The 27,601-nt window shown below is 37.3% G+C and overlaps 2 protein-coding genes and 1 long non-coding RNA gene across 3 annotated transcripts in view; 2 read left to right on the forward strand and 1 right to left on the reverse strand.

Annotated features, from left to right (window-relative positions):
* The window catches only part of LOC135691921 (uncharacterized), a 118,230-nt gene extending 104,179 nt beyond the window's left edge, over positions 1–14,051 (reverse strand). Inside the window, exons 1-12 of the mRNA XM_065209923.2 lie at positions 13,017–14,051; positions 11,526–11,656; positions 9,555–9,695; positions 8,979–9,138; positions 8,420–8,464; positions 7,547–7,656; positions 6,069–6,108; positions 3,574–5,715; positions 2,644–2,888; positions 1,937–2,239; positions 1,078–1,117; positions 322–739 (exon numbers count right to left, since the gene is read on the reverse strand). Coding sequence (XP_065065995.2) covers positions 322–739; positions 1,078–1,117; positions 1,937–2,239; positions 2,644–2,888; positions 3,574–5,715; positions 6,069–6,108; positions 7,547–7,656; positions 8,420–8,464; positions 8,979–9,138; positions 9,555–9,695; positions 11,526–11,656; positions 13,017–13,776 — 4,535 coding nt within the window. The 5' untranslated portion in view covers positions 13,777–14,051. The remainder of the gene's footprint in view (positions 1–321; positions 740–1,077; positions 1,118–1,936; positions 2,240–2,643; positions 2,889–3,573; positions 5,716–6,068; positions 6,109–7,546; positions 7,657–8,419; positions 8,465–8,978; positions 9,139–9,554; positions 9,696–11,525; positions 11,657–13,016) is intronic.
* Positions 11,932–26,071, forward strand: LOC148958580 (uncharacterized). Its single transcript, XR_016144502.1, has 2 exons — positions 11,932–12,493; positions 23,916–26,071. It is a non-coding gene; the product is annotated as an uncharacterized LOC148958580 (long non-coding RNA).
* LOC148958581 (uncharacterized) lies at positions 23,730–27,295 on the forward strand. Its single transcript, XM_089112048.1, has 3 exons — positions 23,730–23,867; positions 26,078–26,275; positions 27,131–27,295. Exons 2-3 carry the CDS (start codon positions 26,084–26,086, stop codon positions 27,182–27,184), a joined length of 246 nt encoding a protein of 81 aa, XP_088968174.1. The 5' UTR covers positions 23,730–23,867; positions 26,078–26,083; the 3' UTR covers positions 27,185–27,295.
* The last annotated feature ends 306 nt before the right edge of the window (positions 27,296–27,601 follow it).

Below are 27,601 nucleotides of genomic sequence, written 5' to 3' on the forward strand. Positions count from 1 at the left end.
GCAAAACTGAAGACAGAATTGATAGAGTGAAAAAAATCATTTGAATACAAATAAATAATGCTTTTATAATGCTTTATCAAATTTGCTAATTGTTGTGAGTAATAACTGAGAATTAGGTACGGCAAAATCGTATTGGTTGGGTAAAGTAACAATATTGTCTTGTCAATTGCTTCTGAGCGTCCCTGTTTTGCCAATCCAAACAGTTCACTGTTTTATCAACCACAATGAAAAATGTTACTTCAATGAAAAATTGGAAAGGTACGGCACAATTGGATTGTTGGAAAGACAATTGTGTGAATGGTACAATCAAAAATTCCTTACTCTAACAGACGCCTGCTGCTGAGTTCCATACTAATTGTACCTCCGTGGCCAACCAATAAATGAGAATTTTTCCCATCCAGGTATCCCCATATCTTGTAAATGGGTGAAATTGTAAGTGCGGGGTAGGTCTTGCTTGCAGTGCGTCTGAACTCTACTGTGGCAGGAGGTAAAATTAAGGTTGCATTCGGGTAGACATATGGTGACCATGTCATGTTGACTCTTTTGTACGGAGAAACAATCGTCATGTTCAGCTTATTCCCAGGTGGAATGTGTATGTACCCAGTGGAATCTCCGTAAATGGAAACTGCCTCTATGGTTGTACCGCTCGGTGGAAAAACTAAGTGTGCTCCTCCGTATATTTCAAGTAGCGTGAAATGATGAGTGAAGTCGTTGGGGGATAAAAGGACTGCAACTCCACCTGTTGAAATGACGCAAGAATAAGAAGAATCAAATAGTTGATTTCAATGGGAATGCGCAAAATTGAGAGCTGAATTAAATTTACTCTACAAAATTTGGTAACTAGGGACAGTATTGGAAAATATGGAGAACAAGAATTTTTTTCATCTCGGTATTTGATAGATTGTACAATTGGAAAGATTTAATTTATACCGAGGGGCAATTGAAAACCTTTTAGCTCCACGGGATATGTTACGATGAATCTGTTAAAAAGGCAATCGCGAGTTGCAATAAGAATGTGGCAATAGGAGGCGGGTTACTAAAATGTTAACCCTCTTGAAACAATTCTAAAATACGTACCTGTCTGGTTGAAGACACTGTAATCTCCGACTAATGAAACCTAACAACGGAGAAACATTTTGTATAACCGGAAAAATTGCTTAAATTATATATTGAAAATTTTTAATATCAGTTTCATTGGTTTAGATATATACATTTCATACACATTTTGAAAAAAGAAAAGAAAATCTTACAAATAACTTAGTGACCATAATGACAAGAATGTCTTTCCGCTCTGTCCAGCAGTGGAATTGTGAATGTTGGCCAAAATGTGTTTATTTCAATTTGATGAAGGAAGATAAACAAAATATCACGCTTATCTAAACTAATTTCCCTACATTAGCATTTATTGCAAATCTTATGGCATTGTTTTAGAGCTGCCTTGTGTTACCCCGTCTTGATTATAATTTCACAATATACTCGAGGTCATGAAGTTTTAGGGCCAAAAATTCATGCAATGATTCTGCAATAACATGCAAAATGTTTTAAATTTTGCATGTGAGACGCAAGACATGCAAAATACAAGAACACGGGGCGAATAACTCCCTAAAATTCTATTGTGTGCCCCTTTGACGTCATTAAATCGGACCCGAAGCTTCGATTGCATAACATAGCATGCAGGAACATGGCAGAGTACACTTGGTTTAGAAAAGTTTGAAATTCCAGGCTTGATTAACGATTATTAGATGTACGTTATTAGATAAAAACAACTAGCGACAAAAGGTTTCTAAATCAGAAATCAGTAAAATGTAAGCTGTCATGTACGTAAATTTCTAAGCAACATGTACTTGTTCTGCAAGCAGTTGAATGGCTAATATGGAAGAAGCAATGTCTTTCCAAATGTTGTACTTGACTTAGACAACGGCCTAAATGTTAATACCTTTGCACTTTGTCCCTTATTGTCGATTCGCAGATTGCGATTGACAGGCACTGAGCCATTTAAAAAGACAATACCAGGGCCACCAGCCTCCGATGCTCCTCCGCCTCCGGCGGCACCCCCTTTAGCAAAAGCATGATCACTTTGAAATTGACCACTTTGGTAATTGACAATTATAAAGCCTCCGGCACCACCACCGCCATATAAGTTCCCTGCACCACCATTTGCCTCCATTGTACCAGTGGCGCTAATTGTATTACAGTCAATCCACACAGATCCACCTGCACCTCCGCCAGAATGTGTAACCTAAAATATGTTAACTTACCATCAGAGTCAATAGAAACCCAATTTTAATACAAATGAGACAACAAAAGCTAAACATGTTTAATATCGAACTCAAGCAAAGTCATATTACTGCCCATTTGCAACGCCTCTTGTACACTGAAGAAAATAAGTATCAGAATTATGAAATGGGAGAAAAATGAAACGTAATCGACATGTTGTATATTCTTGTTTCAGTTTATTAAGTATTTAACCAACCTTGTTTCTGTTATTGTCTATTACTGTCATGTTTTTAATTATACCTTTTGTTAACGGCCTAAACTAGATATGTGCATACTTTTCTTGGGTCGTGTATATTACAGTATTAATGTAGTATTCTTCTGTAGTATACGAATAAAATTGAATTGAATTGAATTGAATTGAACTACCGCTGCGCTTTGTCCATTAGCTGTAATCTTTCCAGATAGACGCAAATGGCTCCTCAGTCCCATGCGTATCTGTCCTCCTCCACGCCCACCCCCACCGGGCAGTCGACTTCCACCTCCGCTGCCCCAAGCTCCAGGCGCATAAATCGTTCCATAAGGAGAGCGGTTGACTAAAGCGCCATTTCCACGTCCACCTCTCCCGGCATGACAACCACCAGTAGAGCCAGAAGGCGAATAGTTGCCAGCCCCTATTGAAGAATTAATGAAGAATTTAGTGACCCTTTTCGTTGTTCCTCAGGACAGCATTTACTTTAACTTCGAAAATTAAATCATTTACCATAAAACGCATTAAAGTGTTTATCATTATGCTAAGTCCGTCTTTCTGGTTAAAATATCTACAATATAAAGCCATTGCTGACAGCCATATACATTCTGCAGGTTAGGATCAAAGCTGAGAGAAATCGTTAGCCTTATCTGCTTTTCAAGCAGTTTACTTCATACTTTTAATGATATTTAATGTTCTGTGAAATCACTGAAGCATCAATACTGTAAAAAAACTATGGCACGTTCACAGTAGAGAAAGTTAGTATCAAAGTTTCTGATGACCTCTAACTGGGTTGGTGCCAAAGTTAGGCTACAAAAATCCTTAACACGGAAGCTTGTATGACGGAGCTAAGAATTAACAGAAAACTGGAATGCTATTTTACCTAAAAAAGTCATTTTTGAAAACCATGGCCTATGATTGGATTCAAAATATTGATATGTGTAGATCAAAATTTCATCAGTTTGGATCTATGACAAAATTCATTTCTAAATGCTCAATTTGTGTGACTTTACTTTAGCTATCCCGGTTCTTTGAATTTATTCGATAGTGGTAATCAAGTATCATTGAAAATTGAGATTCCACCTTACAAAAAAGGATCAATGACAGACCTTTTCCTTTGCTCGACATTGCTCCTCCATAGTCAACGGACAGCAAACCGGTGATAGTGACATCATCCGCAGTTAGATGTAACGAACCGAAGTAGGCGGAACCAGACACCACCATCTGTTTTAGAATAAACACTGACGCAGTTAAGCCGTCGTCTTGCTGTGGTTTTCCATTAAAGTTAACTTTTAACGTTCCAGCAATATTAAGCTGTTGGCCGATGAACTTCTCTGTTGGTGTGAATGGTGTCCAGGTCTCCATGCTTCCATCAATTGTAGTCGTATTTACCTTGAATTCCTTGGTTTGATTAAAAGCAATTACACCTGTTACAGTCAAATTTTGCATCCCCTTGCCTATACTAAGCAAAGATATCTCCATCTTACCTTTGACAATCAATTCGTCAACAAAAATATCAGTGGTGTTTACAAGACTTTTAAGGTATCCCTTTTCTCCGATATACAGTTGTGGAAGGTACTCTGTGTCTTTTCCTTGAACTTCCAGACTAGCTTCAGACGTCATTTTTCCAAGCAAATTAAATCTATTAAAACTAAACCAACCGATAGAGTGCACAATGAAGTTTCCCTTCAACCCAATGTATAGGCTGTCCCATCCACGGCCAATGTAAAGCTTTCTGGAAATAAAAGAGCCACCAATATCTACCGCTTTTCCAAAAAGCTGCGAAGCATGATCTTCAGCAGACTGTGATAAATTTGTCGACGTATTTGAAACTGGAGCAGAGGTTGCCTCAGGGGCACAGTTCAACTCAAGGTAGCCACCTTCGTTGACCCGAAGCGTTTCTATTTCTTCGGAAAGACCTGTCTTGCCCTTCAAAACTACCATTGTATCCGTTCTGAATTTTCCATCAATGAAAACACGATCTACGTTAATGTGGCCTCCAGGAATAAAGGCAAAGTCCCCTTTAGGACCCACAGTTATACGGTCCCATCCAGGGCCTTCAGATATTCTCCCAGCATGAAACACCCCATTGACTGTGACATTAAGGGCCAGGATTTCAGATGTTCCACTGTATTTGGTACGATTACTACATGGAACAAACTCATCTAAAACAAAAGAGCCACCCTCTTGAACGGTAATTAAAGAGTTTCCAGCGAAATCTCTTGTCTGCAAACTGATTGTCCCATTGATTCTCAACACTCCAGCAATGTTCAAGATATCGATGATTACAGAACTGTTAGAAACAAAAGTAAAAACTCCACTGGGGCCTATTTGCAACAATTGCCAGCCAGTGCCAGTGGATATGTGCCCTGGGTTGAAATAACCGTTGATCGTTAATGTCTGTGCTTGGAGAACTATTGGCAAGCTTGCATTAACAAAGAGAACTTTACCTACAGGCCCAACCGACCACGTGCTGGTTCCAATACGAACATCGCCTTTAAATTGTAATGTGCCATTACATTGAAAGTCTTTTACCGATAAATGAGAAGTCGCCAAATCAACTTTTCCCACAGCACCGATAAAAAATAACTGCAATGCTGATTTAATGACCACTGTTCCGAGTTTTGTTTCACCATTAAAAAAGATTTCATCGGCAAAAAAAGATGTGTTACTGCCGTAGCCTTGGTTTATTACGACTTTTGTATCTGCAAGAAATCTTAATCTTTTTGCTCGCAACGAAGACAACATTGGAGCAAGAAAATAAGACCGGGCTTCCCAGATGACATCCTTGTCCAAATCTGCTTCGAGCTTCCAACTTGTTTCATTTCCGACAGATTCCAAGATCAACCCTGAGTTCTCTCTTACCGTCAAGCCGCGAAACTTTAAAAGGCGAGGACTTGATTCCGCTCTCATTGTCAGGTTTCCAACGTTTTCACCGTAAAATAGTTCAACACGCTCAGCTCCAGCGAGCGAGCCGTAGTTATCAAAATGGCGTTTGATGGCAAAGGCAGAAGTTCCGTTGTTTTCAATTGCAAGGGCTCCTCCACGATAAACATGTGTACACGATTCTAAATGTGTCCTTAGTTGCAATGTGACATTCTCGCCGATGTACAAAAAGCCGCTTCCGTCATCATTAATCTTGTCAACTGAAACAACGCCATCCCCTCTTATAAAGGTATTTGCCCCATTTTTTATGATAATCTCAGTAAGGTTGTTTAATTCAGGTAAGACGGGAAGCCACGTGACGCTACCTATAGAAAATAACAGACAATAGCCATCAAATACAGAATACCCTTGTAGTCAAGCATCTACGGAGTGAGAAAAAGCGAATTTTGCCTGAAAACTCTATGAAAATAGGGATACCAGGATGAGCTTGGTGGAAACATCTCAACAGGGCGTCATATCTAAATGCCTTAGAATGTGACAACTAAAAAAACCATAAATCCATTTACTCAACTGAATAAAAATTCAGAAAGAATATTCGTCAATAAAACCCATTTCATTACACTTTACGGTAACGCCCAAACTTCCCTCCCCCTTAACCTGGTTCTCAAATCAAACAGCATAATTGTTTTAAAAAAACGTCTAAAAAGTTCCTACATACCTGACTTTATTATATCTGATATGTTTTCGTTTCGGCGGACCTAGAATAAAATCAATTGAAAGCCTTTTAATGCAAGACAATATATTAGTAATTAGCAGGGACGCCGGAACAACCAAGAGGCAAGAGAAGCAAGCTTGAGTAAAAAGTCATTGGAAAAATAATTCCCATATACTAACAATTCTTTCGTAAATATCATTTTGTTTCGATCAATTGTAGGTATCTTGAAAATCGACAAACTTATGGCATGAGGAATTTCTTTACAAAATTTTAGAAATGTCGTTATGAATAAGGCAGTATAGTCGGAATTTTATATGAATCTTTTGATCATAACAAACGGCCGATGTCAAGGACAGTTCTATGAAAAGGGCACTTTGGCCCCCTTGCCGCTCCTATCGAAAGGCAACAGGGGTGGTTGACCCTCCATGCCTCCCTCTCAGGCGTCCCTGGTAATTAGTGATAATAATACTAAAGATATGAAAAAATATTTACACAGAAGAGCAAGAGATAAGCCCATTATGCTTCTCTTGACCTAAAAGATTGGTTTGTTAAATTTGGCAGAACCAGCTTACTAGAGGTAAGAGCAAATGTTTTTGATCTGAGCTAGAATCCCTTTTATACATTAAAAGGCTAATGGATATAAATTGTTCAAGTTACAGAAGGTTAAGAAATATATCCTATTCAATTCGGTAAATATTAGAAAATAAAGTAAAAATAGCTTTTGAGTGAACACATTAGAACGGTATATTTGAATCTAGAATGACTCATCCATGCTCTGGAGTTTTTTAAATATATTTTAGTTGCTCAAACTTTTCCGTTCAAACTTGCATCATAACTTCAAAACTCCAACTCCCCTCCTCCCCCCCCCCCCCCCAAAAAAAGCATTTTGCCACAGATTGTTCGTGTGAAAGGGGGGCTAAATAAACTATCTTTATAAAACGTGTAAAGACATACTGCAGGGCATACTGCAGGATAATCGTGTATTAACCCCTTCCCCCATAAAACATTTGACAAACACTGTTTCCCTGTGTACACGGATTTCCTTTCTCGTAATGAAAATAAAGCCCCTGGTTTAATTTAGGGTTGGTATCAAACATCCTAGTTTCATTTCATTTTCATTTTATTTCATTTTTATTTTACTGCATTTTAAAATTATTTATCTACGATAGCCCCGTCAGTCATATTGACTGATTTTCAGGGGGGGAGCGTGCCAAAAACATACACACAAAGATCTACTCAAACCAATAATAAGAAATGAAAATTTATTAAAATCGTCATTTAGAAACTAATTTTATGGAAATAATTATCATCCGATTTATGAATAAAAGAGAGAACAGCGAATTATGAGGTTAAGGAAGAGAGGTTTTGTGGTGATCAAGGTTTTTATGAATCAATATGAAGCTAAAAGACCACAAACTGCGTCACAGAACTAAGGAGGAAAGGAAGAGCACCGTGCACTATATTAGAATCATTTGACGTACTCTTGGGAATGCTCCATGGTTGTCCACAACTAGTTTCCTTATTATCGATCCATCGGCACTTTTCCCATTGACAAAAATAGTTCCAGAAGATCCACTCTCAGGGACATTCTCTAGATTGTCAAACAAAAGATGTGTGAAATTTCATTGATTAACATGAAAGATCATCAATAAAAAACATTCCTAATGTTATTGGATTCAATCTTTTGTAATATGCCACTATATCTAGAAAGGGGGGTTGCTATAGATAATAAATTCATTTTATTGATTTGTGATTCCCTTATTATCAGGAACGAAATAAAAAATAATAAACGAACAAAAAATCAATAAGTGTATAAAAATAAAACTTTGGGAAAGTATCAAATTTGACAAAATTTAGCAAAGAGGGCTCATTGAGACACGACAGAATAAAGCTTTTATTGGACACAATATTGCAGGTTATGCATAAAGCTATAATCTTAGTGCTTTGTGGCCTAAGTCAAATACAGCAATGTAACTGCATGCAACACAAAAACGTTCAAGTTGACTCAGAAAAAAAATTTTCTTCCTATTTTAAATCAGAATTCAGAAAAAAAGAAGACACGACGTATTGTAGGTTCTAAAAAAATGTGTAAGAATGAAGAACCGCAGAATATGATGTCCGGTGGATTCTGTGAATCTTGCAATGGAGAACAATACGGACAACAGGATGACGAGAATCCAATGAAGTAAAATAGAATTCTCTTTTTTCTACAAAAAACCTGCCACAAAACGGTAACAAAAATTTTAAAGTTGAATTAAAACAATGAAGAAAAATCAGTGGCAGAAGAGAAAAAGCAACGCTAGAAGAAAGAATGTTGTGCAACGCTAGAATACGGAAAATTGTACAAGTCAGACCTGGCAATACTTTGTGGCAACTGTCATCTGATTCCACGCCAGGACCTGAAATTGAGAAGTCTATAATATTTGTTCTATTTTAAAAAATTTTTGATATTTTTTGCCCGACAGAGTAAACGTGAATTAAAAAAAACGAAATCGAAATAGAGATCCAGGTGCGAGTTGACATTAACACCAGAAGGTGGATCGAAATCAACTGAACTGGCCAAAAACAAGGAACCAATCAATCAATTTGCAATAGAAATTTCATTTGTAATTTAAACAATTATCTTTCAACTACTTAAAGGAAATCTGATTGATCAAAGGAAAAATGAAAAATCAATGACTCCATAAAATTCCTCGCAGAACCTACAAAAATGTTGACTGGAGAACTGGGTGATTGGCTCAACTTGTCTATAAATGAATGAAGATATCCGCGGGTACACGAATTTAAGAAACAGTACACGCGTTTCGAATTTAAAAAACCTTACTGTTGATATTCGCCTTGTGACCTAGTGTTTGTTTCTCAATGAAGCAGCCATTCTCAACTCATGATATGAATTAAATTGTGTCGACTTACTGTAAGAATATCCTTTCATTTCAACCCGTAGAAAAATAGAGCTTTGCCACGTGACAGGCTCGATTCTGATTGCCTTTGCAAGGAGAGCCGCTTCAAGCTTATTTGTAACCACAGACGAAGAATCGGTGTTTCCAGTGAAAATCTTCTCTTCTCCATTTTCCTAAAAATTGTATTGTGCGTGAACGATTATTTGTGATAAATCAACAGACAGCAAGACATTGGTTTAAATTAATTTCAATGAAATTGAAATACGAAGAAGAGAAGACTAGGTGAAGACAAAAACACCTCAGGTTTTCCTTTGCAATGCCTGTTAATGTCCCTTCATTTTCATAGCATTTAAAGGCCACGATTTCGGCTTGTAAATGTTCTACTTAGATACGTATACGTCAGCAGTTGAATATAAACTACGTGATAGATCGCACACATTATCGAACATTACAACTGCAGGCAACGACATTCAAATTAAGGGACATAAAGAATCCATATCACAGTCTATATGGTTTTAAACTGCTCACACAAATCCATAAGTGACGTATCAAAATTGGTCATACCTTTTGACATATAATAGATACTTACCAAATATGGCAGCCATATTCCATATTCGTTTTCATACTGAAGCTTGAACTGCGTGACCCACCCACTTCTATAAAAATCAGCGTACCCTTTCGTTTGTATATGAGTGACATACCAGTAACGCGAAGAGGGTTCGAACGTCACCTATTTGAGTAGATAATCAAGTTTCAAAATAAATATCAGCAGTTGGATGACCTTATCGAATAAATTGTAATTGCATTTTCCAAATGAACGACTAGAGGCTTTTAGTCTTTTTTAGAGTCATTCATCCATCCTATAGAAAATTTCTTCGAACTTTCGAGACCTCAGAAAATAAAAAAAACGAGACAGTGTATGTTGGAGCGGCTGACCTTTCTCGGGCCTGTGACACCATGACCCTTGATTTCCGGGCTCTGTTTTTTCTCTGCAGTTGGAAATATCATTCTATTTTAGTGACTAGGGATCAAGCCCCGGGATGAATCGTGCCAGACGTTGGGTAAGGGCATACCCCTTCCAAGGTATTTATAAAGCACCCTTTATGCTTAAATAAAAAACATAGAAAAATCCCGCATATGGGAACCTACATTAATCCTATTAATCTTAATAACTAGTTTCCTATTCAATGGGTATCGTACAGAAATTTGATAGAATTTGATATTTGTAATTGTCTTTAAATATGTTTGGTCTGTAATCATTTTAAATCTCCAATTCTTGTTTTCTTGATTTACCAATTTTGCTGCTGATTTTGTTGCACTGCTGATATCTACACTTAAAATACTTTACTTATTAGAGTAAACAGGGTGCTTATCAAAGTGGTCTAAAATACCGGGTTTAAGCCTACATGTTCGTATTAAAGTATATTCTTATATGTGGAATTTCACTATAACCATGTTGATCAGAAGAACCCCCAACCCCCTTAGGTAAAACCCATTGAAATTCTATGGTCCTCAAGCTCGTTCTGAAACTGGTATTACACTACCTTATTGTATGCAAAGATAATCTACTCCACATTTACTTTCTCGTCTTGTTTAACCTCGGTTTTAAAAGATGAATTGATTCAACGCCCAAAAGAGCTTATTCTTGCTCTAAAAGGGCGGCCATGGCCTCCTCACTTTTTAGCGAAGCAAATAATTTCAAAGCTGCAATCAAAAATGAAAGAAGCCTTGCCCCACCCACTTTCGTTAGCCTTGCCCCCTCCACTTTCAAACTCGGAGCGTGGGCCCTGATTTGAAATGCAGTTTTACCTTTACGTACTCTATATGTCCTTATTTCATGTATGTTCTAAAGGTTGTCTAGATCTCCAGGCCATTCTTATACTGCTATCCCTTTGTCGGTCCTCACGATTTAAATAGAAGAAAGAAAGTAACTGCCAGTACCTATAGTTATTGCTTTGTTTCATCATGCTTTTAAGACCAAAGTTACGAATCGTGTAGAATGTAGGTTTGCGTCAATAAACCCTATACTTAGTATAGACAAACATTTCACAACATACTAAAACACTTTTCGTCTGACACTACTCCATGTATAAAACGTCAGAATAAGGCTCCGAAAGAACACGATGGAAAATGTATACCCAGTTGTGGATCGAAATAGGCCAATCAGAAAAATGCAAGCACATGACCGGCATAGAAAATTACCATTGGAGTCCAAGAGAGAAAATGAACTCCTTCTAGACAGAATGGCACAATAGCGGCTTTTTAGTTTGTATGTAGATCGATTAAAAAACCGCTAGATAAAAAGACGACCGGGCCCTTCTAATTATCTTAAAACATGTCGTCATTATAGAATTTTGCATAATCTAGGTTGTCTAAAATGTATTTTTCCGAAGGCAGAGTCACTAGTTTCTGCTGTTATTTTAGATATGCAAGATCGAGGAGGCTGTTCTCACTGAGGGGCAGTTTTTTTATAGTATTATATTTCAAAACTAAGTTTCCTGGAAATGATCTAATTGCACCCTTATAACAAGTGTTTTTGCAACACTTTGACTTTGCTCACCTGTAGTGATGCCTTCGACGAGGGTTGGAAAGGGTTACCATTGAGTCTTCCCGTTGAGACGAGACTGTTCGTACTTGCATCCCTGAGAGTGTGCTTCCCCGACGACACCCCGAGCAACGTGATATCAGTTTCTAAAAACAACGATATACTCAGAAATAAAACAGGCACCGGAAAAAAACCTCAACAAAGGCTTAAAACCACCAGTACAGCTATAATATGATGAATTAATTCATTCAGTTCACTGATGTTGTCAATCAATAAATTAGGAAAACTTCGGTACTGTTTTATTCAATGGCAGTTTCTTGCGAGAATTATTTAACATAACACAGTAATCGAGAAAACTTCGCTTGAACAGCACATATAGAAATAAACTGGTAGAAACTATGAGAACTTAAATCCTCAAAAACATAGAAAATTTCCAGTGCAGTTCAATTACTAAAAAATTATTTTACATTGTGGATTTTGCAATTGTTTTTAGGTACTTCATAGTCGTAAGACAAAGATTTCTGGTCACAAACAACTTAGCTCTAATCATGTGCAGTTTAGAAGACTGAAGTGACGCAAGTGAATACTTTTACTGCAGGGAAATTGCTCTTTACTCAAAAGGTGTCATTTCAACTAAATTAGCGAACGTCACAGAGCAACAAAATGTGTGTATAAAACATCTATCAATTCTAGGTTGGCTGCTGCTTTTTGAAAAGCTGGTGTGTTTAAGTCTGTTTGTCAAAAGGAGAAAATTAGAGAAATTGTCAAGAAAATGAGCTCAATAGAAAAACGTATACAAAATTGTAAACAAAATAGGGCAAGCGCAAGCGCTCAAAGACGGGAGCAGTCGTGGTTGCAGACATGCGATGTGGCATACTGTGCATCTCCAACAAAGCTCCAAACAACAATTGTTTGGTTCAATTCTCAGAAAATTCTTTCCGTCCAATCACTTGACCAGAACCTGTGGAAGTTTTCTACACAAGGTATGCTTCATTGGCTTCTTTATGAATCGGTTCTTTTGTCACCTTCAGGTATGAATGTACTGCCTTCTTGGATACCAATGACAATAAAGATGGAAGCAAAGAGAAGAAGGATAGAGAAGAAAGAACAGAGAGAGACGAAGAAAAGGCTTTCTTCTCTTTCTTATTTCTTTCTTCTCATTTCTTTTTCTTTCTCACTTTTTCATTCAGAATATTGAATTGTGGATTTTGAATTTTTATAGTGTCAAATAGTGGCACACTGAATAATCTAGACAATTATTTCACAATTAACAATAAGAGAAGATCTATTTCAATTTTTAATCAAAGGCCGAAAAATTACCGAAGAGTTCTTTAAAAATGGGGCTGTCACTTCCCCCAAATAGAACCCACTTTCAAACGTCCCTACTGCCAACTGTCAATGGGACATGTCAGCAGGGGTAAAAAATCAAGGAGGGGTAGAAAGACCCTTGGTAAAGAAAAGGGAATTTCACAAAGGTTTTCCTTAAGAATAACTGCCAATAATTACCTGTTTTCCCTCCATGTGCATGGATGCCAATGTGGTCGGTGAACATTCCCGACTGGTACTGTACACTTATCATTCCGCCACTGCCACCCCCACCGTTCCCGTCGCCTTGTCCGCCACGGGCCTCAATCTGTGCCATTCCAGTCATTTGTTGACACACAATTGCGACTGTACCGCCTGCACCACCACCACCATTAGATGACTCTTGTGCATTCTTTCCATTTGCCTGGATTAAGCCATTTATTTCACAAACATCACTTGATACAAAAACTGCGCCACCACCCACACCGCCAGAACCAATAACAGACCCATCTCCACCTTTCCCACCAACTTCTGTGGGTTCTTTTGGGTTCCCTTTTGGTTGCGCCTGGCTCCAAGATAATGTCTGTCCCTTTGGGCAGCCCCCACGACCAGCATGGCTTCCACCAGAACCAACACCCCCTATAGACACCCCATCTTGGGGCCCTGTTGGTCCTTGATTCGGCTGTACAATAATGCTCCCAAGAAGCCCGATTTTGAGCTTCCCTGTGACATTGATTTTATGAATACTGGCGGAGGATGATGACTCGAGTATCAGAGTCTTCTCAACAATGAGGTCCTTGAAATGGTAGGTGCCGGTTGAAGAGCTAATTTTACAAGGCGATAATACATTCATGCTTGTATACGAATCATGGCATGCTGGTAATGATGCTTCGGTTAAATGTTCAAGTAATAAAGCAAAAAGAAGGCAGATTACCTTGTTTACATCCATTACTGGAACCATAGACAAGGTGTAACATGAAATATCAACTTCAATGAGCTACTCACAAAAAAACACGAGAGCAGCCCTCGTGGTACAGACATTCTATCGAAACCGTACTTTCTTGTTACTTTCCAAAGCCGCTGAGAACCAAATTTTCAGTGCAAATATATGCCTGGTCTTCCTTGCAACCTAAGTTTTTTGAGAGAACGAAATTGAATCCTTTCTTCTGCAAACTGTGTTTGAAAACTTGCTTGCAAGATCTGATTATATGCATGAATCTAGAGAAGTGGTAAAACTATTCAAGACGGGGGTTGTTGATTTTGGAAAGGCGGAAGTCAAATTTTCATCCTGTTAGTAACAGACAGAAGGCAAATCGCTCAATTTGTTTTATAAGAAACGAAGCTGGGATTGGCCACGCCAGAGCCGGGGGTTGGGGGATATTGCCCCCTCACTTTCCTTTTAAACAATGATATTCAAGTAAGGGCATCAAATATAATGGGGAAAAACTGCTATAGAAGTTAGTTTGTCACTTTGTCTAAAGCCCCCCACTCCAAGTTGTGCTCCGGCGTCCCTGAGAAACATGAGATAATACAACTTCTAATGCGTCACAGAGATCCCTTCTTCCTATTTGTCATAGAGATAATATCCTCTCTATGTGGTTTATCTCTATGCTATCTATAATATCCTCTCTAGTCTTTAACTATTTGCAGCCTACTCTTCGGTCCCGAATAGATGCCCCTCCCCCCCCCACCCCCATAAATTTTTCCCATAATAGTTTCCGATACCTCCACGCTCTTATCAGGACCCCGTTGGGGAAGAAATAAATTACTTAACGCTGTTAATTATTAACACATTCTGTTATAATTGTGCTGCCTCGCTTTTCTGCAGAATTTAAATCGTTTTCCCTGTACTATACACATCGTTTAGGTTTATAAATAGGCAGTAATTGCCCCTTCCCCCCCCCCCCCTCAGCTATTTCCACCCCCTTGCTTGTTTTATTTGGTGATTTTTCAAATCTACTAACCCAACAGCTGTAAAACCCCCTTAAAAATTCCATCTCAAGTTGTGAAACTCCCTTCAAGATTTCATCTCAGAAAGTTTTTTACCATTTATGGGTGCTTTCCGGTGAATTTTTAATCTTGTAGCAAAATAAAGGATGTCGCAAAACAAAGATAAAGGGTACTTGAGCCTGGATGCCCTGCATTTAATTTCATCCAAACCCCTTCCATGCAAATCTGCTTCTATGTAGAGTTCTTTTTCCAAATATGAAAAATTAATTTTCTTTGGTTTCTTATATGAGGAAGCTCAAACCACAACATAGAAATGGTCCATGGAGGGAAATGGAACGGAATCGAATCTCTTGACGTGATAAATGAAATTTGACAATTTTAGATAAAGCACACTTTTTATAAGCAAAATTTGCTGATTTCAATTATATATGTTGAGGTGATTTTTTTCTTGCAGAACCGTCTAAAAATTCAGGTTGAATATCCCATTTTCGCGTTTTCGACTGTGACAAAGCGCCGTTATCTGTATTTTTTTTACAATAAGGCTTGTAGGCCGAAATGACCCATCGCCAACACAATTACCATATATAAGTTATTACCATATATTACAAATTTCCATTACACAATTACCATATATTACAAATTAACAATAAATGTCAGAAAACAGCCAACAGAATTACTATACTTACAAGTTAACATAATTACAAACTAATAATAAATCTCAGAAAACAGCAAACAGCTAATACAAAGATAAACAGATGAAAAAATGATGACGAGCTAGAAAGTTTACGTTACGAAGATATGCACGTAGAGGACTTCCCGTGATTCAAAAGCCAGCGATATAAAATTAGCTATTGATATCAGACAATCCGTATCTTCTTGACTCATCAACCAAATACTCATCACAAAGGTCAAGGGATGATATTCTGGCAAATTTTGAATAAATCATAGATAACATAGAATTCCTAGCAGTCTCGTAAAGGGGACAAACTAATAAAAAATGAATTTCGTCCTCCACAGCAGTTTTATTAAAAGATTGACATTACGGACATTTTCTATCAATCCTAGGAATAGGATTCTTCCCATATCTACCTGTTTCAATCCTGAAGTTGTGAGCACTGAGACGTAGTTTTGCAAAGTTGGATATTTTCTTTCTGCTAGGTATCAAGTCTAAGTAATCCTCAAACTTATAAACAGTTTTGAAAGATGCGTATGTACAAAGCTTTTTATTGAGAATAATTTGTTCTTTTAAATTTTCCATAACTTTTGACCTAAAATGGGAAGACACTTTTGATTTCACGATAGAGGAGTTATCGGTTGTATGTATTCTGTAAAGGGTCATCAGGGAACGGGCAATACTGACCCAATTAGAAACACCGGAATCTGCATCATTAATTAACATTTGAAGAGCTCTGTATGCATATCTGGAGGAATCGAGATTTATTAAACGAATATAAAATTTTAAGATGTTAATATGTCTATGTTCAAGCAACGACCAGCCTCCCAACTCCGCATAAACCCCAAGAGACGTTGTAGATCCTTTAACACCTAGGGTTGACTTGCGAGCCATAGGATGAATTTTTTCCAGGCATTCCCATGTACCAGATCCCCATACGTCAGTGGCATAATTTAGGATAGGAAGTATTGTACTGTCAAACAAAAATAGAAACAGTCTTGGGTTGAAACCATTCCATTCGTTGATTTTGGACAAGAGAGCAAAGTAAGATTTTTGAGCTTTTTGCTTAATTATATCAACATGAGCACTGTAGGAACCATTCGATTTGAAAATAACTCCAAGGAATTTGTGCTCATTGCATTCTTTGATCTCTTTATCACCAAATTTCCAAATTTTGCACACCTTAGATTTTTTTTCTGTTTTTTCTCATAACCATTATCTTGGTTTTGGAAGTATTTATCTCCATATTAATGGACAAGCAGAACTGGTTTAGCTCGTTCAACTGGGATTGCAGATCATCAGCAGAATTAGCTAATAAAACTAAGTCATCAGCATATAAAAGGGTGCAGATATTTCCATCACCCAATCTGACACCGGTAGACACAGCATTAATCTTTGAGTCTAAGTAATTAAAAAAAATATGAACAGCAACAGACTCAACAAACAACCTTGCCTAACACCACGATGGCAGGAAAATAGATTAGTTAGGCTGTCTTGTCCCTTTACACAAGACTTAACTTTTGCATAGAGGGACTTAATGACATCTAACACTTTACCATTAATACCATAAGACAACAATGTATCAATGAGATTTTTGTAGTCAACGGAAACACGGAAGCAGTTGACGTTTAGTACACGGAGGTCGTTAATTGAACTACCGCTAATATAGCAGTAGGCGGCAATTTTAAGTCAGGGTACATATCCAATCTTTTTTAGCACATCAAACTGTCCTTCTTTGCAAAGTTTCAGACTGTTGTACCAAAGTACGACTGAAATACGATAATGCCTTCTATTAAGATCTTGGGCGGTGTACCCCCGTCTAAGAAATAGAACAAGGGGGCAATTTTCAGATGGAGTTTTTATCCTATCATTTTCTGCGTATCAGATTGCCGTCTATTGAAATGTTTCTTGCTACTGTACCTGCTTTCGGCAGAGATATCAAAATAACGTCGTTAGTGGAGTAATGGGGTAAATACCCTAGTCTAAAAATAGCCCAAGGGGGCAATTTTCTGTCAGGTTCTTTATCCTATCTTTTTCAGCGTATCAAACTGTCCTATTTGCAAAGTCTAGCGCTGTAGTACTTAAGTACGATTGAGCTGCAATCAAACCGTGTTTATAGGTCTGGAGCAAAGAACCCCAGTCTAAAAATAGAACAAGGGGGCAATTTTCAGTTATGCTTTATTTCCTATCTTTTGTACTGTATCAAACTGCCCCATGTTGTAAAGTTTTGTTCTACTATACCTACTTTCAGGAGAGATATTGTAATAACGCCGTTAGGGGCTTGGGGCAAAGAACCTCTGTCTAAAAATAGCTAAAGGGGGCAATTTTCAGTTGGGTTCCATATCCTATCTTTTTCAGCGTATCAAACTATCCCTTTTTGTGAAACTTCATGCTGGTATCACAATTTGCAGAATTGTTTGGCTAACAGCTCTGACTAAGAGGTATGGTGTGTTTACTGTGAAGACGGAACCAACTGCAAACCTTGTGACGTCACTGATTTTTATGCTTTGTCACTCGCACTCATTGTTTTTAAAACCCCAAAAACAAACTTTCCCTTGCAAATGTTCGAGTTAATTTTCGTTTTCTATTGCAACAACATGTAGAAGTTTCAATTTCTTACAAAAAAACTATATGTGAAATTTCATTTCATAGACACTTAAAACATGGAAGCAAAGATTTTTCCATTGTTTTCCTGACTCTGGTAATTTCTTCTCTTTCTTCTGTTGTTTACTATGTCTGGCTGAATTAGATGAAAATTATGTTTAACCTAGAATTAAATGCTACATTAGCAAACTTTATATCATTTGAATCGAAATTTAATGAAGAACAACATATTGAGGGCCTTATACTGAGGTCTTTGGGCAAAAAAAGTTATAACCGCTAGTTTGGAAGGGGGTTTTGTCAACAATTTGTATGACTTTTGATATTTAGCTGCGAACCCTTCTGTTGAAAAGACATTATGTACCTTAAACTGCAAATTGTAAGCGGTTCAAATTTTGCACCAATACTTTGAAATATGTCACGCTTAATCCAACAAAGTTTAAAAATAACATGATGACGTCATCAGTGACGTACTCACTATCGAATATTGTTATACAACTAGTTTTGTCTGTCGTGTATCATGTTTGTGGTTCGTTATTGTTAATGAGAATGTCTTTCGATGTTTGCGTCAGTCATTTTGTTTGTCATCGTGCCATCTCTATTTTAGTTGTTATTAGTCCATTTGCCGTTAATTTGTGTCATTAGGGTTTTGTGTGCGTCACTCATGTTGTTAAAAGCGTATGTTCTTTGAGTGCAAGTCCAGTCGAGTCGAAGTTGTCGTTGAAAGAAGTCATTATGTTGTAATCGTTGGTTGTTACTAATTTATACATTCATTATTGAAGAATCTTGATTTAAAAAAAAAACGTTATTTCACATTGGTAACCACGACGTGACGAATTCGCAGAAAAAAATGGAAATGATTTCAACAGAACAATTCAGAGAAATTCTGTTGGATATTATAAAGACCGTTGTATCTCACATGGCCGAAAGGGTGAGGTTGGCAGAGGAGAATGGGAGAAATTTCTTCGTGAATCGAACTAATGTCTATCGTGCTGAAGATGGCCAGCCCATTTGCTATTGTTGTTTGCGCGTTGGTCACGTTGCCAAATATTGTAGGGACAGGAAATTTTCTTTAGCATCCCAGGAGAAGTGTGATCAAAATGAACCTGTGATTGTTGCCTCGGTAGCTGAAGAGCGACCTCGGGTTACCTTTATTGGCAACATCAAAAGAAATGAGCCACACTTTCAAGATCTTCAAACTCGAGTTAAGAAATTGGAGGAGATTGTCAATGAATTGGAGTCACATAAACCAGCACGACCAATGGTGACGCGACTGCTTTCTTCAAAACCAATGGAAGTTGACGAGGGTTTATTAGCCACAACATATGAAAAAAATTTGATTGACACTAAAAGAAGAGAAGGACCTTTACGTGTACATAATGTTGTTATAGCCTCGGGTAGAGAACCGTATGGACGGAATAAACTTGGACAGGGACATTATTTCTTAGATGGTACTTGATTTACTCATTTCAGTAAAATTATTTGATTTGATTCTTCGTGCTGCCTTATAATACTTTTATGTTTCTTCCCCTTCGAGAGATCAAGCCAGGAGGCTTGTCTTTCAAAGGGGGGAGTAATGTTATACAACTAGTTTTGTCTGTCGTGTATCATGTTTGTGGTTCGTTATTGTTAATGAGAATGTCTTTCGATGTTTGCGTCAGTCATTTTGTTTGTCATCGTGCCATCTCTATTTTAGTTGTTATTAGTCCATTTGCCGTTAATTTGTGTCATTAGGGTTTTGTGTGCGTCACTCATGTTGTTAAAAGCGTATGTTCTTTGAGTGCAAGTCCAGTCGAGTCGAAGTTGTCGTTGAAAGAAGTCATTATGTTGTAATCGTTGGTTGTTGCTAATTTATACTTTCACTATTGAAGAACCTTGATTTAAAAAAAAAAACGTTATTTCACAATATATCGACCACCATCATTTGACGCCTACCCTGTTTCATTAGCATACGGTGATATCCCTAGGTATAAAAAAGGTGATATCCCTAGTTAATATCCCTAGGTCTTGCATTGTTATCCTCTTTAGAGGTGTACACGTCCTTCTTCCGCTTCTGGTGGCAAAGTATTGTTCTATAACTGTTGCGCATTTATTCATATTTTAGGGCTAGTGCAAGGTTTACTTTAAACAAGACTGGTGACCTGCAATATCCCTGAGGTACTCCAAAGTTTGTTTTGAATTGCTCACTGCCATATACCGTAAATCCTTGAACTAGCCCCCTGGGGGCTTATTTTTTAATATTTTTGGATGGGGGTATTCAAGGGGGACTTATACGAAGGGGCTTATAAAATTATTGTAGACATTAAGAAGACATTAACAAAAGACCTCGTATATTTTGTTAGGAATTTCTTGATGAACATTTAATTAATTATAACGCCCAAGACAACTTCAGGTGGCAAAAATCAACATATCGAGAGGGGCCAGTTCACGGATTTATGGTAGCAGTTGGGGCTTTTTCCAGGGAGGCTTATTGACAATTTGTACTTCTAGGGTGGGGGCTTATTCGAGGGGGGCTTTTTTCGAGGGGGACTTGTTCGAGGGGGGACAATTCGAGGATAGAGGAGGAAGAATAGTTCTGATTGGTTGATCCACCCCTGCGCACTACTTCAACTTTCCTGCCCTATATGCTCTAGGGGTCGCACACACGAGGTTCTTTAGCTCGATGTTTAGACGAAATGAAAGGACATTTAGAGCCAGGAAAAATAATTAAGCAAATTTTACTTCATTCCATTTTGCATATCTACAAATTCTTTATAGATCATAAATTTGTTGCCGATCATCAACCGCAATTTAGGTGGTAATGTCAATTTTTAATGCCACGCAGTCACTTGGCCATGGCACAAAGCTCGAAAAATGTCTGCAAAAGTGAAAAATGCATGAATCCATCAACACAGCTTAAATTTTGTTGCTAGAGCAAAAACGAAAAGTTTGTTTTTGTTTCCCTGTGAGCTCTTCGCAAATGGCAAGTGCATTTTCCCCTTTGCTGGAATAAATACAGTAAATATTGAATGCGATCAGGGGCGCCTGCACAAGATTCAGGCAGGAGGGGCAGCTTTTGTGCTGAGGGCAAATAGTAGAATTTTTTCCATTACCATCATCGATAATTTGTGAGGGGTGTGAGGATGCAAAATGAAATATTGGCATGGATTTGTTCCACCCATACAGCTGGGTTTTTTTCAATCAAGGGCCCTAAACAGAGGCATTCTGGTGACAAAACTCTCCATGCAAGTGGGTATTAAATGACATTGTCATTCATTATTCAAAATTTTTGGTTTTATGAAAATTATGGCAATTATAAATGGGCTGACTGTAAGACTTTTCTTGTCCGCCTAGCTTCAATTCTACATGGTTGTAGAATCATTGAGAGTGTTAAAAGGAAAATAATAATAACAAAAATCAAATGTGAATCTTATAATTGTTTACTTCAGGGTATTTTGTATGTTTGGTTCAGGCCCACGATTTCCCCATCAGATAACATCTTGCATCATATATATTTTTAAGGAAATTTATCATTGTATATTTTGATGACCAAAGGTGATTTTTGGGTGGAACCCTTGAGAAATCTTTGCGGACCACGCCCTTATATTTAGTAGCTAGAAGAACAATCCATTAATGATTTTTGATACCACGATTGATATTTCATCTAAGGCAATTGGTGATACGAGAGGTTGACCGATTACATTATTGACAAGTCATTCATGATAACAACATAATTCCAACTAATTGGAACATTTTCTTTTTTTATGATTTCTTTCCTTTTTTCATTTTTCTGCCCAGTTTCATTGTTTTCTTCAGTGGGAAATATATTTGAAAATAATATTTGTTTCGAAGCATTCAAAGGGAAGTTTGGCTAATCTTTACGACCCTGAGTATGTTTAGGCTACCAAAGTATGTGAAAAATACAAAAAAATTGCTTGACTATAAATCAAAGTTTTAAGGTGCAGTGATAACCAATTTGTACAGTGATAAAACGGTTTATGCAATGATAAATAGGAAAAGTGTGCAGTGTTAAAACTAGGTTTGTCTTGGATGGGCTCTTGGCATGTAAAAAGTTTGACAATTTTCCGACGAAAGCCCGAGTTTGCCGACGAGAAGGCTGATTGGGGGGGAGCTGAACCCCATGACCCCATAATTTCCGCCACTGTTTTCAAAAATTATAAAAGCACTTTGGAATGTCACTATAAAATGACAATATGTTTCTGATATAAGGATTTGTTTTTGCGAAAGACTTTCAACAAATCATGTGACAATGTAACGGTGCTGATATTCGTCATTAGAATATCATCCAGTTTGTCAGCAAAAGTTGAAAACGATTGACCAAAGATGCAATTTATCCTAAATGAAAGGTTAATCAATTCTATTGACTTATACGAGCTGCTAAGGTTTTTTTGCAAAAGTGATGCAGGCGACGTTACATCATATGATTAGAAAATATAAGAAACAGGGATACATAGACATGGCATGAAAACAAATCCTCCCCTTAATGCGGCAAGTTTTGTAGTGTAGTATAGCTAAAGCTCTTCTTCCTCTCCTATTCCGGTCGTTAAATTTTTTAGCAGCACTAATTTCAATTTGTTCATTTTCACCATTTTGGTTGCGGTTCTCACTCAGCAATGCTTCATAACCACGGTTTTTTATGGTAGAACAATAAGAACCAAATAAAAACGGTCCATTATAGAATATAGTCCGTTAAATAAAAACGGTCCGTTAAATTTATTCGAATCAAATAGTCCATTATAGAATATAGAATCATGATACGGCACATGAATAATACGGCGTCTGAACCAGGCCTAAGTGTCGCAAATAAAATCGATAAACAAGTCAAAACAACTGAAAAAACAGTTTTGTGTCTCTAGAGTCCATATTTTTGTGTTAATGTGTTTTGTGTTTTGTGTAGAATACAAACAAACTACTACCTACACTTAAACTGGCAAGGGTATGGATGGTATCAAAATCTGCAAAAGAGAGGATTCATGATCATGCGCAGTTGACACCCTTTTCAGAAGATCTAGACACACTTTGTTTCAAAGATTTAGACTTTTAACATCTTGCTTTCTCTTTAGTCATTCAATGAGAATTGGCCTTGGGTCAAACTTATCTTACTTGTGGTAATGGGTGTACCACTGCAATTTCTGCATCAAATGATTATCTGGATGGCATCTTCATTAAAATTGCAAGCACTAAACTAGTCTCTCTGCATCAAAAGACAGGGGGCTTTGCTGGAATGACCCTTGCCATTACAACATAATCTAACATCCCTTTCAAGGCAGCCAACTTTCTAACAATTCATTTGTTAGAATTGCCCTCTTTTTAATAGGTATGACCAATTGGTTTGATTTTGACTTGACACATTTTCTCTAGTGTTAACAAAACAGAGAAGATTTTATCAGCTAATAGACCGTGCTACTGAAAATGTCATGCAAAACAGTTATTCAGTGGTTTTAGAAAGTACTCATAGTTTGTACTGTATATATACAGTAGAGAAAAAATCAATTTTGAAATAAGAACAACATTAAGAGCACCCGAGCCTGTAATAATACCAAAAATAAGAACATCGAACTTTGGCGAAAATTATCTCGTTCTTGTAAAAAAGCGTGTAGTGCATCAAATATCAAAAGTAAGCAAGAAAGAGTCAAACAGTAGCAACCGGGTGTTGATCGGCAACCCTATGGCAAATCTACATTGTGCCTCGATGTAAGAGCGAGATTGCAATTTTTCCCATGATGCCAATCGGGCTTTTTGTCTGTCCCGTTGAATCTTTCGGTCGCTTTGGCCTGGAAATCCGTTACTGAAAAGCAATCAAATAATACCTTCTAAGTACAAAAGAGGTATGTTATTAATTACCTTTAAAGTATCAATTACTTTTGTTTTTTCAGGAAAAATCTTCAGAGCTTCTCTACCAAATTGCGGTGGACGATTCTCAATCACAGGCCAAGGTGCATTTCTTGATTGATAGCAAGTAGGCCTAACTTGAAGTTAAGAAATACCGCAAGCCTGAGAACGTAAGCAAGAAAAATTAGAATCGAAAAGAATTGTATCGCTTTATCTTGAACCTCTGTAGCCAGAATCTTCTTTATGTTAAGAAGGTACTCTGCTATTTGAGAAACTAAGAAACCCATTGCCTCCCCCAACCCTCCCCCCCCCCCCTCCAATTTGCTGCATGTTTTATAATTAATGAAACATTCTTTATCGCCTAACAAGGTTTCAAACACACAATAGATTTCTCAATCAGTGCCACAAACAATAATGTAACACTATGTTAGCACAAGTTTATCTTATGGACAAGCAAGAAACAAACAGAAACAGCATCATAGGTTAAAATCTGACATACTGTAGCTTCTGCAAATTCAGATGCTTCATCCTAGAAAGGTGTCACTAAGTGGAAAACATGTAATGATTTTGCAGACATGAATAATACAGAGAGGTACCATGTTTTGCTAGATGTCATATTTTTAGGAGAGTGTTCCCTGACCCTAGGCAACCTGTGATTCATTGATGCAGTCAAAAAACTCCTCAACGTGTATGACATGAGGTTAATCAGATTATGCGAACGAGATTCTTCACCTTGGCTGGTGCAGTGCAAGCAACATCCCTTTATCAGCTGTAATCTAAGAACCAAGCCTTTTGACACTCTTGCGTTACCATTACATTACCAGTGCACTCTAGTACACCCAAGTGATGGGAGTGGCTTTGGATGTGGTTAAAATTAACATGTTTTTTTAAGATGGCAAAATGACTTTCTAAATATTTTGCATTCAGGGATTGTTTGAAAAAACAGGTCATTTGTCAAAGGCTCAGTGGCAAAACTGAAGAATGATGCTTTTGCAAGCAAAGTGAGCTGAAACATCCATAAGATTAGCTTAAAGGGCATCTGTCGTGAACATGATTGGCTAATGCAATACATTTATTTTTTTTTGTTTAATACAAAGCATGGAGGGTGAATTTTTACCACAGTAAAAATTCAAGAAGAAGAAATGAAAAGTCACGAAACAATGGAAATCCATTCCAAATGCTTATGTTTTATTAGCCAACTGTTGATTCGACATATGGCCTTGAAAATCATCTCAGAATAATTCTTGTGGTCATTTTTTCTTGCATCCTTTTAAAACGATTTACAATGCACCCTTACGATGCACCCTAAACTGGGGCAGACACTTGGTCAAATGTTGGGATGCAAGCCTATTGTTTTATTGACATGAACGTCACATTTCCTATTGTTTCAGAATTGAAAACTATTATCCTCTAAAGGTTTGGGGGGTGATTGCCCCCTTGCCCCCCCAAAGGTGTCTGCCACTGACCCTAGACCTGAGGTCCTTGGGCAATGTGCCCCATATCACTCTCTTTGTTACCAAGCTTCAGACCATCATTAAGGATTATCATGCTTTTGGCCTTTTTAAAATTCTTTCTTAAACTAAAAATACTTTGCTTGCCAAACCTATAAAAATTTGAATGGTAGTTGTAGGAAACCTTAGTCAATCATTAAATTTCTCGGTGAAGGAAAATTGATATAAACTGCCAAAATAAAAGAACATAGACAAACTCAAGAATCACTGGAAAATTTGGTGCACACTCAAATGTGCACAGTTATCACAAGTGCACCTGTGCACTCCCAGGTAATAACTTGTGCACTCTCGAGATCTTGAAGAAAATTGCCATGAAATCCATGATTTTCCAGCCCAGCTTATCAATTTTATCAAAATATGTCCTGATAATAATAGCCAGGCCTGGCCGTAAGACTTTTAACAGGGGAGCAGTAAACAGCTCTCCTAGAAGTATTCAGGTGAGCTATAAGAATAGAAACAAAGGAAAAATTGATTCCAAGGAGAGAAAATTTGCTTTTTAGAACAATTTAGGAGAGCAATCTGTAGCTCCCCTCCAGCATTTGAGGAGAGCCTGGAGGGGAGCAAGAGCTATGGCTCTCCTCAAATGGCCAGGCCTGAATAGCATTCTTCAAACCACAATGGAACATTGATAATTTTGACAGCATGTATACAGTTATTTAAACAGATGATAACAGTTATTTAAAACTATTTTCTAGTTAAATATGGCTGATGACAAACCTGAAATCAAGTTAGAGACTGCAAAATTTGATGCACGTTTCCCAAACTGCAACCAAACAAAGAACTGCTGGCAAAATTTTGTTGATTATCAAAAGTGTCTTAAGTACAAAGGCGAAGATTATGAACCATGTGAATTTTTTAAGAGAACATACAGATCTCTCTGCCCCATTTCTTGGGTAAGTTCTGATCTCTTTGAAATTTTCCCTAAAGGCACTTTGCAAGTAAAAGCTTAATTTAGCATTCCTTCCGTGGGGTCATTCACATTTGACATACAGTATAATCTGGTTATAACATACTGAAAGGGACCAGCGTATCAAGTACATTATAATCGAAGTACGTTGTAACAAAGGCAAGTAAAAATTTATTAAAACCAATCACACCTTTTGCCAGGACCAAGCACACCAGTATGTTATATCTGAAAATACGTAATAACTGACTACGTTATTTAGATCCATTAAAACCATAACACTGGTGGCAAATTTGTACCTAGATTTATGCCCAATTGCAAAAATGATCTGCACCACACCCCTCGGTTGTACTTTAAACCAATGATCAAAACTTATTTTGAAGAACACCATCAAAAACATTTAGTGTACTTACTTTTCCCCTTGTAGCCAAACGTACACTTTTTTGCCAACCCCCCTGTCCTGTGTATGTACTATGTGAATGGCCCCCATTTGAGATATTTAACAAGCTTGTTAAACATGCTTGCATGTATTACACAGCCTAACAACTATAGCTGGTCTTGAACATTTTGTTGATTATTTTTTAAAAATATATTTCTACAATAGAATCTCATTATTGATTTTATCTATGCACGTAGCCATGCATCTTTCAACCAAATTATCTTCTTCGGGAAATTTTTCAGTAGAACAAGGTTGTAGTTACTTATTTTACAGTGGCTGCAAGTAAAAATGTATTTTTTTATGCTTTTTGGTGAATAGAACAGGGCAGCTTAAGTTGCTATCTGAGTTTCACTTTTCATGCTTAAGAGTCCAAAATAAATGTGCTTTATTATTTATTTTGTTTAGGTTGAGAAGTGGGATGAGCAAGTAGAAGAAGGAAGATTTGCAGCCAAGTTTTAGACATTCTCAATTTCAATAGACCAAAGTGTGTTAAATGCATTCACTGACTACAATTCCAGTTCAAATATTATCTGAGAAGTGTTTTGTCACAACATAAATTAAAAGTTCAAATTTTCAATTTTTCTGTTGTATTACCTTAAACCCACTGAGAAGACTGTTGTTGTAACCCACTGAGAAGACTGCTTTAACTTAAAGTTTTGCTGATAAGGTCAGTTTGAATAGTGGATTCAGGTTGTGATGTGAAACCTTAACCTTCATGCTAAACTGAGTTTAAACAAATTTGCAATGAAAGCAAATATGCCAAAGCTTGTTGATTTGGTTAGATAAGGTCATACCTTTGATGTTAAGCGATATTTGTTTGCTTGCCAATTTTCAACAAGACAGTTTTACTTGCAGTTCACAATTTTGTTCAGAAAA

This window comes from Rhopilema esculentum, chromosome 13 (genome assembly GCF_057945365.1).
Source record: "Rhopilema esculentum isolate cy_ngs chromosome 13, ASM5794536v1, whole genome shotgun sequence".
Taxonomy (NCBI): Eukaryota; Metazoa; Cnidaria; class Scyphozoa; order Rhizostomeae; family Rhizostomatidae; genus Rhopilema; species Rhopilema esculentum.

Bases quoted from the DNA above. Each gene is read 5' to 3' on its own strand.
- LOC148958581 (XM_089112048.1), top strand. From the start codon at position 26,084: ATGGCTGATGACAAACCTGAAATCAAGTTAGAGACTGCAAAATTTGAT. The intron at 26,276-27,130 runs GTAAGTTCTGAT...TATTTTGTTTAG, and splicing joins CTCTCTGCCCCATTTCTTGG to GTTGAGAAGTGGGATGAGCA.